Raw genomic sequence first — 10,685 nt, 5'->3', positions numbered from 1 at the left:
GAGATCCTTCTTTATCTCTTATTTTCCTTCCTACAACGAGCTCTCTGTTAAGATAGGCTCTGAGTGACTCCCTGTTCGTCTTCTCTCAGCAAGCAAGGTGAAAAGAAAGGAGTATGGCATGCAATATAAATTACCTTTTGCCAAAGGATTTATACGACTTTGGTTGATGATTGATTTCAATCCATCTGCGCGTCACTGCGGTTCACCTCCTTGTATCACGTGACTATTCGGAGCATGAACCAGATACAGTTTTGCATCGTCTGGGCTTTGGTGATCTTCAACAAGCATGGAAGGATATCATTCGACACGAGGACCAGCAACGGTCCTGTAAGATTACGCTCTGCGCTCCTTTTGAGAATCAGCGCAGCAATGTACGTGATTTTCTTGCAACAGTATGCTCTCTGTCGCATGTGTCCTTTGTTACTGTCCTGGCAGGGACTGGAGATATCCGCGGTGCGAGCATCTTTCGTATAGTCGTATAGTCATCAGTAGTGAGCCTGCTATCAGTTAGTTCGTTGTAACGATCATCACATATAAGCACCATTAAAATGCATGCTCCGTCATCCTCGCTCTAACACAAATGTCTACGCTGACTACGTTTACTCTTCATCCTCAACTTCGTCTTGGTCGACCTTGAAGTATCTGAGAGAGTAGGTGTCCTTGGAGGTGGCAACGACTCTGTGAGAATGGCACGCTGTCAGCTAAAATACAGATTGAGTACTTCATGAAAGAATACAAAATGTTTATGAGAAAGGACCAGTCAACTTACCGGAGGAAGTTCTCGAAGGAGTTCTTCTTAAGGTGCTTCTTGGTGAGGTACTTGAGGTATCTCTTGGAGAAGGGGATAGAAGAGGTGAGGACGAGCTTGTTACCTAGTTGCAGGAGAGACGTTCAGTTAGATTTTATACTACATGCAATACAAGAGGCGATACGAAAAACGACTGGGGGTATTTGATCTGTACCTCAGACCAGCAAATGGTGGGTGGGATGATACGGTCCAACTCCAACTCACCTTCCTTGGCAATTTGGATCTTGTCACCTAATTGACCAGCTTTACCCTCAACCTTGATTCTGTCATGGAGGAACTTCTCGAAAGCAGCGAGGTCGAAGACGTTGTCGTTAACAGGGACGGAAGCGTCAACGTAGAATTTGTGGAGGGGCTTGCCAGCGGCAGCGGTTTTGGAGGCGGCAGGAGCTTTAGGCTGTATATCAATGTGTCACGAGATTAGCATTGCGTGATACAACACCTTAGGTGAGTTAGTAGGATGTTGCGATGCTGCCAACGTGGAATCGCCATCGTACGATGTGCATAGACAACAACAACAGGGATGTGGGAAAAGGGGATGGGAGGCAACGCACCATTGTGTCTACTGATTTCAGCAAAACGGTGCTTGTTTTTGGTATGTGAAGTAGTTTTGGGATAGAAAAGAGAGAAAAGAAGATAAAAAGATCAAATATTGAAATTTGTATGTACAACGGTGACGAAAACGAAAGTGTCAATGGGATGAACCACGTGCAGAGAAATTTCTTTCAACGTGCCAATAAAATTCCGGAATTCCCGATGAGTGTGGCATTTCTATGGTTGGGCGGGAGTAAAGGAGAGAGAACAGAGAACAACAGCATAGACAGACTGGTCGAATGTAGCATTCGTACCCAGAATGAGCGACCTACATTGCTGTTCTCAAGTATGCGTAGGTAGGTGATCACTGTGTCGAGGAACTGCATAGAGTCGATGAAAAGTACTTCTTGGACGTATACCCACAGTGTCCCTTGATCTCGACTTTGCAAAATCATCCATCGCTGCCATCGTACGAACATAATGGCAATTCAACAGCTAAACCAGATTCTCATACTAAACCTCGAAGGAACCCATAATCAAGACCATCAAGAGAACAGTACCCATATCTAAGAGAACAGCATAGAGGTCCAGGGAAACAATGGGTATAGAACGGATTCTCAAACCTATGGTGTTCTCTTCTAATGAATTGGATCCTATTCCTAGACATGTCTCGAATATTTATCTCTTCGCGCGTCGAGGGATGCATAGGACGGAATACCACCAAGAAGGAAAGAAAGAAAGAAAGAAGGCTGCTTAATGATCTCTGTGGATCTTAGCTACAGCCTCTTGATATTCTTCTTCTTCAGTCATTCTCTTTTTTCTCTTGGTCCCGCTATTCTTCTTATCTGTGTCACCCATATTCTTCTCCGTTCTTATTTTCCTAATTTTATCGATGTCGTCGGCGGTCAGAAGTCCTCTGAGCGATTCCATACAATCTGCTCGGGATGTCTATCATCGCATTTATGGGAACCCATCGTCAACTCCAATAGCAACTGATGATAATGATTTCTTTTCTACTCGAGGTCTTTCGAGGGTTGAATGGGAGATTGGGAGATTATTACTCACACAAGTTTGGGTTAACCAATCAATACCAGTTTCCCTCGAAATCACCCCCTGGTGCGATCTGGTTGTACCCTTTGGGTACATCGGATCATGACTCGGTCCGGTACAAAGATTATAATGTTCATAGAACGTTCCGTCCTTTTTCGGAACGAGAATACGTGAACCTACATATTCACAGGTATCTACTTCAACTCCCACCTTGCGGCTTGGGTAATACTCACCTAATATGCGTTTCTCCTCGTCGGACAACTTAGGATACGTATCCATCTTCCATCCTGGTTCACGATAGGGTGTCTGCGAAGACCAATTCTCAAATGAGGGAACTATCGTTCGGTCCGTCGTTCGGTGTATCCTCGTGAGTCGGTCAGGCCTTTTATTATGTTTTCTGTGTTGTGTATGACTTGCAGGAGAACCACTTGTACTTTGATGGTCTACATGGTAAGTACTATCTACCTCATCAGGATTGGTTGAGTTGTTGGTGGCACAAGCTTCGGGGCTGATGGTGTAAGTAGCTGCCTCCCAGTCGAAGAACTGACTGTCTCTTGACGGATCATATTCTTCTTGGTCCGAGTGGTCCGACATGGTAACTAATGGTAACAAAAGCCAAGAACCTATTTGATGAGGAATGATTTCAAGCCAATTGGATCCAGCACGATCAAAGATCTTCTCGTTCGTTCTTATCGACGAAGAATTCAGTGTAAATGCATAGGATCTGAGATTGATTTACTTTCGCTGTACAAGCTGACTGGAACGTATATGGTCGCTTCCTTTCAAGACCTAGCGAGCCTGCTGCAATAACGATTCTACCTCCGAACATTTATGGGTGTGGGTCGTAGGTTCCTGCTGCATTTGAAGTCCAGCTCGTAACTTTATCGTTTCAATAACAAGTCAAGTCTCTCATCCCTTCCATTCGATCCATGTGTTCTGAGCTCCGCTTATGGCGTTATGACAACAGTCAAACATTCAGGGTGTATCCTCCTTCCATTTATGGACCCAGCACGACAACACCAATATGCATACTTCTCATGCACTCCTACACAAAGCAAGATAGTTACACCAAGAAATTTACAACTGTCTACCCAACAACTCTTTGATCTGCACCAACTTCCCACTCTTGAAACTTTCGTTTGCGGCCAATCCGACAGCCATGGCTAACGCACCGTCATTCTGATCAGCGGATAATCGGTTGATAGGAGATTTATGTTCTTCTTGGCCTGGGATGGGTCCGAAGATCTGGTCGAGCATCGCTTCGTCACCACCACCTATGAACAATCACATCAATCAGCCTAAGTCTCGACGATAGTTTGGATATCAGGGATGGTCTAAATGATATATCATTGGGATGTGAAGAGGTCAATGTATAACTTACCATGACCGCCTGTAGCCCAAACGTAGGGTACATCCTCCTTCTCACCCCACAACCTCTGTAAGGTAATCTTGTTATGACCCTCATTCTTCAATGCCTTTTCGCCGTGTACAACACCTTCGGCACCACCACCTTTCTTACCGGCTGTTCGGTGGGTGGATTCTACACATTCAAGTTCAAGTCGTCCCTGATCACCGTTGAACATGACTCTGTATCCTTCCCAAGGCTATAAGTGTATTCCAGACATCAGTATTGCTTATAATACTCCTTAAAGCCGATACATGAAGGTATATGGATGATATACCCGGTGGGAAAGGGAGAGAGAAAAGACATTCACACTGTAAGCAGTCAAGTGGTATGTCATATTCACACCATTCTCGTAATGCACCAACACAGACATATCATCTTCGATGGTGATATCGTCTGCAAAGACATTCATATCTCGGTGGTAGTTGTCTGATCAAACATCACCCGTCAAGTTAGCCAACAACTTCATGGCAATACCGAGCTATAGCTCAGTGAACTATCGGAAGCACGTGATAATCGCATTGCACTCACCGACATGCTCAGCATCGTGGTACAAAGCCTTCAACCCTTTATCATCCTCCAAATGAATCGCGAATGGATCATCTTCAGCTTCCTTTGACCCTCTCGCTCGATCGTAGTTCCTTGCCCAACCGGATTTCTTGCCTTGCTCTGTACCGTAGAACGATAAGGCGCCCATACCGAATACGGAAGAAGGTTTGGAATTGATCCAGAAGTTGACCAAGTCGAACTATACAATATGACAGGTCAGCAAAACACTCACAGGGTGAGCAGAGGAGGAGGTATGGTACATACATGATGAGATGATTTGTGGACCATCAATCCACCGGATTTGTCCTTGTATCTGTGCCATCTTCTAAAGTAGTCTGCACCATGTACGGTATCCTATACATTCATTTCAACATGTCGGTCAGCATATACCCTTCCTTACCACAAGTACTAGTCCTATTCAGCAAAGCTGTAAACTCACGAGTAACCACTCGAAATGCACAGATTTGACATTTCCAATCTTACCCTCTGCGATCACTTCGGCGACTTTCCAATGAACAGGGTTATATCGGTAGTTGAAGAGAACTAGATTGTTGAAGGGGGATCGTTAGCGGCCATAACTTCAAATTACTGGTATCGAACCCACCTTGTACAGATCCGTTATTCTCCTCTACAGCCGACAAGATCTTCTTACATTTTTCAACATCGCTACGAACCCAGATATTCATCGATCAGCACATCCAGCAGGGCGAAAGAATAATGAGCTACACTCACGTAGTCATAGGTTTCTCAGTCAATACTTTGATACCCTTCTTAACAGCCGGTACTATATATAGATCATGGGTGAAATCTATCGTGGTGACTACTAGTATATCGAGGTTTTCATTCTCGAGCATCTTGTTGAAGTCCTCCTGTTGATCACATAAGAAAGGGATGTATACATCAGCTATGTTCCTCACATTCCTGTGCTGATATTCCAATGGAAGCTAAAGGATAGTATGAATCGGTGTTGACATAGTTCACTTACAGCTGGATACTTCTTTGCTTCCGGTCTACCATGTTCCTTCAATAGGCCATTATGATGGTCCATTCGATCCGAGTTGGTATCGCATAATGCGACCAGTTCAAGTTGAGGTCGAGCAGCGATGGAGTGGGTGTAGAGCTGTGGTATATCACAACAAGTCAGTCATCATGTATCTAGTCGTCATCGCAACACTCTTGAGATGTGCAGACCAGTCTACGGACCGATATGTCTGATCAATGCGAGTTCTATCACTCACCCTAGCTCTATGACCCGTTCCTACGATAGCTGCTCTCCCAGCTAATAACTTTGATTGAGGTTTAGATGACATGATGTTCAGACGTATCTTGACTTGTCCCTTGTCCAAGGTAACATTCTCAATTCTACGATAGCTTCAGGTGGACATGGATATATATGTATTGACCTGTGATGTATTGACAGCTGATGCACGGTGAGATGATGATCCGATTGACGGCCCGGGAAGAAAGGCACGGTGACCGGATCCACCGAGATGTGGAGGTGAATTGGGGCTCGAAATCACAGATACTGGAGATGTTTGGAGGTATGAACATCCTGTGGTATGTATACTGAAGTGGAGGACATGTGTGGATGTTTTGTCTGTGCTTTTGCTATTGTTCACCCCGAACTTACTAGATCTGAAAAGACTACGGACGATGACGACCTACAGTGCAGCACAACATTCTTGAATGCCATGAGGGGGGGAAAGTTGGGTCTCCTCATACCGCTCTGCCGTACTTCCTACCCTTGGAATCTTGTGGACGAGATTACACAGCAAATAGCTTCTTCGCCCACTTCGCCTCCATCATCGTTTAACCTACACCTGAAAGAAGAATTGCATGTTCAAAGGTCGTTCTTATCTCACACAGCTCTGTGGTGAAATCAGGCAGAATCAACGATTTTATGCTTAATCCAAGATGCCGTGCCTCATAGTCCAAGTTCAATTTCGCGTTGTGTACTTACGTTTTGAAGCGGTGTTCTGTAGGGAATTCTTACCGTTAATATATTTCAACTGTACTCAGAAGCCGGTACGATACATAAACGCACACCTTCAATCAATATGGCAAGCTGTGTACAATACTCGAAGATACCACATCTTCAATCCTCTGCTGTACATTTTGCGACCTCGGCTAAAAGTTACAAACGAGACATCGCCATGAAAATCCACTTGGGTATATAATCAATATGATCAAAGGTTCAGGAGAAATCAAAAACACACCTTTCACGTCATGCATGTCCTTTGTGTAGACTACAAGAAGACTGATCCGCTCCTTTACACCGCTGAAGCAGGGAGATGTGGATCGACTTCGAGTTTAGGCAAATATTCATGATGGATGATTGGAACTATAGATAGTGGATGTCAGATGAAGTTACGTTTCTATCAACCAACTTGACTTTCTCGATTAAACTTGCGAGTCTTAGAGCTACTCTGCGAATTATCAAGCATCAAGCTGTTCACACAGTCAACGCAGTCAAGGCAAACTACGTTACCCGCCAAGTAAAGACAAGATCAACGTCGAAAGCTGGTTATGCCATCTACAACTGATGGGTCTGCCTCAAGATCACGTACAAATAAATCAAGAAATGGAGAATCGTATAATCATACAGGGAATGTTAACAATGTGAGTCTCGTCGGACTTCCACTTCGCTTGGCTATGCTATCCAAATTCGGTTTTTGAGTGTTGGATCTTCGTTTCACCCTGATAACAAATGTCAGGGGAATGCGGGGTAGCTATCCGGACGTAACGTCTATGACGCTTTGACCTCCTTGTACTAAACACTCAAGTGGTAAGGTGGTCTGTGCGATGTTGATTCTGTGTTTTGCGTTGAAAGATGTCCGTTTGTTTTTCAATGATACAAACAACCTCGACATGCAATGCACACACCTTCCTTCCTTTCTTCTACTTTCTGCTTTCTGCTTTGGGTTGGATATCTCATCTACCATCTTCCTTCCTTCCTCTCTCTTGGCCTTTCCTGTTTCGGTATCGCATTTGATCATCAAGACCATCTTTCCTTTCTCAATTCCATCAGATCCCACCTCTCCATATGATATAACGATATTCCTCATCTCGTTTAATCTGTCCTCTCATCTTTGATTTGCTCTAACACACAAATAATTGTCACTTTGCCACTGCATCGCTTTTTTCATTTCGAATCATAAATAGGAAGTCTATAACAGGAATAGAAAATTTCAACGATGTCGTATCAGGCTGTACCTCTGAACGATACTCTACCACCACCCTTGCCACCTAAAAATGCAGAGGCATCGTCTTCCACGCATCACCGCACTGTTGGTCTCACTTCTTCTGATCTCATGGACTGAAGCTGAATAAGAAGAGTCTGGCATGTTGACAATGACTATGACCTTTTCTCTAGCCATCGGACTCTCGCCGTTATGGACCACGAGTATCTGCCCAGCCCGTTCCACCAACCACATCCCTCTTACCGCCCTCCGACAGCTCCTCGGGAGCAGGAGCACCCATAGAGGGAGGGGATCAGAGACCGTGGGGAACAGGTGGACATGTTGGATATGCCGCGTTTGATGGAAGTCCAGAAGCGGACGATTGGCTGCATAATCCGGATCCGAAGAGGGATGGTAAGGTGAGTAGACTTTACTTTCAGCTTCCTTCTCCTTTCTTCCATGACAGAAGGAGTAGTATAGCACGATGATTTCAATAATTGATTCCCTTTCCAGAATGAATTAAGCTGATTTTACGTTGTACACAGCACGACAGAGGATCCCTATTCACCGTCCGAGGAGCCACCAACATCGGCTGTCTCGCTCTCTTAGCAATAGGCATTATAGCTCTTTTTGCTGGATATCCCATAATAGACTTTTATACGGGTAACGAGCTGAAGACGAATGGAGCGTACAATTTGGGAGGTATCAATTCGACGGGTCAAGTTCCGTTGATAACGAATTTTCCACATATGATTGATGAAGATACACCTCAGGATGCGTATGATAGGAAAGGGTTCGATGGGGAGGACTACCACTTGGTTTGGAGTGATGAATTCAACAAGGATGGAAGGTGAGTCAATGTTAGCTTGTATAGGTTACAAGGCGGAATACGGAAAGATATGATTAAGAAATGGTCATTATTGTATTTGGCTCGCCTTGTGTGCAGGAAATGTCAATACAATACTGTTCAAGATGATCCCGACCCACTAGCCCCTAATCTGTGTGGAGTGCTCATCAAGTGCTGACTTGTCTCTGCCTTCATAAAGGACTTTCTTTCCTGGTGATGATCCATACTGGACTGCTGTGTGAGTTGCCGCATTGTCTGTGCCTAGGGAGATACCCGACTGACACTTTTAGTGATTGTGTGACTCAGCGACATACATTATTGGCCAACAGGGTAGGTCAGCTATTCGCTTTGTTTGCTCGGAATCAGCTGACGATGCTTCCTTCGGTGTAGTGATTTCGAATGGTACGACCCGTCAGCAGTCACAACCAAAGACGGTAATCTGGTAATAACAATGACTCAAGAACCCATTCACGATCTGAACTTCAAATCCGGTATGATCCAATCGTGGAATCAACTATGTTTCCAGTACTCGTTTTATATCGAAGTTCGGGTTTCGTTACCTGGTAACAACCGAGTTGGAGGGTTCTGGCCTGGTGTGTGGACGATGGGAAATTTAGGGAGAGCAGGGTATGGGGGGGGAACGACCGACGGACTTTGGCCTTATACCTACGATTCATGCGATATTGGGACGTTAAAGAATCAGACCAATGCTGAAGGGACCGGACCGGCTGCGGCATTGACCACAGGAAGTGATGATGGTAGCATCTCATAGTGAGTAATGCGTACTGACACCTCCTGCCAGGGGAGCTGAGTTCAAAATCTCTCTACTAGTCTACCTGGTCAACGTCTGTCCGCGTGTACATGCAAAGGCGAAGATCATCCAGGTCCAGATGAGTCGTACGGTCGAGGAGCACCGGAAGTGGATATCCTAGAAGGTCAAATCGACTTGTCAGTCAACTTAGGGGAATTATCTCAATCGTTCCAGGTCGCTCCCTTCGATGAAGCGTATCAGTGGCTAAACTCGTCGAAAGGAGCGGAGATTTACGATGATGATATTACCAAATTCAACTCGTACGTTGGCGGGATATACCAAGAAGCAGTCTCTGCTTTGACGCATGTACAGAGTAATGGGTACTACGGAGCGGGTGGTGGATTTGGTATACATGGTGAGTAAGGGTGTTCCGTTCAATATCGTCAGCTGGTGTTGAAGAGAGGAATCAGCTATGATCCCCTGTGGGATGATGCAATAAGGTAATCAACCCGTGTCGTGCTGACACCCTGATTCATCCCGCTAGGCGTCGAGATGTTTTCCGATCCGAACAACAGAGACAATGGTCATATCACCTGGGTAGCCGATGGAGCTAAGACATGGACCGTCTTTCCTCCTGCTGTTGGGCCTTCGCCTTCGATGCAGATCGGTCAGAGGATTATACCTGAAGAGCCAATGTACATGGTGAGTGAGATTCAATGTTCTCTTTCTTAGACACTTCTCGCCATTGAGGTCATAGTTCTTGCTTTGATGATATCGCCCAAAGAAAGCTTTGACTGACTGGTAATGACACTTGCAGATAGTGAACTTCGGAATGTCAAACGGATTTCAGGCAGTGAACTGGAACCAGCTCGAATGGCCCGCCACTACGTTGGTAGATTACGTCCGGGTGTACCAGAGGGAAGAAGGTAGAATAGGATGTGATCCTGCGGATCGACCTACTGCAGACTACATCGCGAGACACATGGATGTGTATACTAATGCGAATGTCACTACGTGGGCTCAGGCGGATTTGGCTTTTCCTGTAGGTTATGATCTGCACTGTTTGGTAGTTCCAACTAACTCATACTCCTGAATAGAAAAACAATTTGATCGACACCTGTTAAGCTCGATGTAATAATCAGTAGCATCATTATCGGTTCTTCTGAGTCTAGGATGCTCTCGGCCTTTCTCAAAAGAAACATAGATATTAAATTATCACTCAAATTTACGACTCTACGATCTATACCCTCATAGAACTACCCTTTTGATTGTACACCCAATTGTGCATCATATCCTCTCGATGACATATGTTACTTTATTCATTCTCATGGACATTCCTCGCATATACTTGGTTTCCTTTCATTGCTCTCTGTGCCATTTGACATTGACTTTCATGAGTTTTATAACATGAAAGAGAATGCGTCTCGACTATACATGCATCCATGCTACGTAGAACAACATAAGGCACCTGATCTCTATGAATTATAAATGCGTATACCGGGATGAAGGGGAAGAAGAAATGCTGGTTACAGTATACCATTGGCGTACGAAGAATAGTGATCGCA

General features: G+C 44.8%; 4 protein-coding genes across 4 annotated transcripts; 1 reads left to right on the top strand and 3 right to left on the bottom strand.

Annotated features, from left to right (window-relative positions):
• Nucleotides 1-599: 599 nt before the first annotated feature.
• V865_002711 (uncharacterized protein) lies at nt 600-1,311 on the bottom strand (the record flags this gene model as incomplete). The annotated part of the gene is made up of 4 exons (XM_066226510.1): nt 600-678; nt 770-872; nt 1,013-1,202; nt 1,285-1,311. 4 exons carry the CDS (start codon nt 1,309-1,311, stop codon nt 600-602), a joined length of 399 nt encoding a protein of 132 aa, XP_066082607.1.
• A 781-nt stretch (nt 1,312-2,092) lies between these two features.
• V865_002710 (uncharacterized protein) lies at nt 2,093-2,983 on the bottom strand (the record flags this gene model as incomplete). Its single annotated transcript, XM_066226509.1, has 3 exons — nt 2,093-2,287; nt 2,405-2,565; nt 2,623-2,983. The coding sequence occupies 3 exons, from the start codon at nt 2,981-2,983 to the stop codon at nt 2,093-2,095; spliced, it is 717 nt and encodes a 238-aa protein (XP_066082606.1).
• Nucleotides 2,984-3,466: 483 nt separating this feature from the next.
• Nucleotides 3,467-5,653, bottom strand: V865_002709 (uncharacterized protein; the record flags this gene model as incomplete). Its single annotated transcript, XM_066226508.1, has 10 exons — nt 3,467-3,663; nt 3,771-3,993; nt 4,105-4,223; nt 4,326-4,542; nt 4,608-4,697; nt 4,783-4,886; nt 4,948-5,009; nt 5,076-5,212; nt 5,329-5,463; nt 5,582-5,653. 10 exons carry the CDS (start codon nt 5,651-5,653, stop codon nt 3,467-3,469), a joined length of 1,356 nt encoding a protein of 451 aa, XP_066082605.1.
• A 1,884-nt stretch (nt 5,654-7,537) lies between these two features.
• V865_002708 (uncharacterized protein) lies at nt 7,538-10,244 on the top strand (the record flags this gene model as incomplete). Its single annotated transcript, XM_066226507.1, has 10 exons — nt 7,538-7,630; nt 7,717-7,941; nt 8,068-8,372; nt 8,569-8,607; nt 8,676-8,699; nt 8,760-9,140; nt 9,201-9,535; nt 9,665-9,822; nt 9,938-10,162; nt 10,218-10,244. 10 exons carry the CDS (start codon nt 7,538-7,540, stop codon nt 10,242-10,244), a joined length of 1,812 nt encoding a protein of 603 aa, XP_066082604.1.
• Between the last annotated feature and the right edge of the window lie 441 nt (nt 10,245-10,685).

The sequence above is a fragment of the Kwoniella europaea genome, chromosome 1 (genome assembly GCF_036810445.1).
Source record: "Kwoniella europaea PYCC6329 chromosome 1, complete sequence".
Lineage (NCBI taxonomy): Eukaryota > Fungi > Basidiomycota > Tremellomycetes > Tremellales > Cryptococcaceae > Kwoniella > Kwoniella europaea.
Note: the sequence above shows the minus strand (reverse complement) of the source record. Positions and strands in the feature narration are given on the sequence as shown.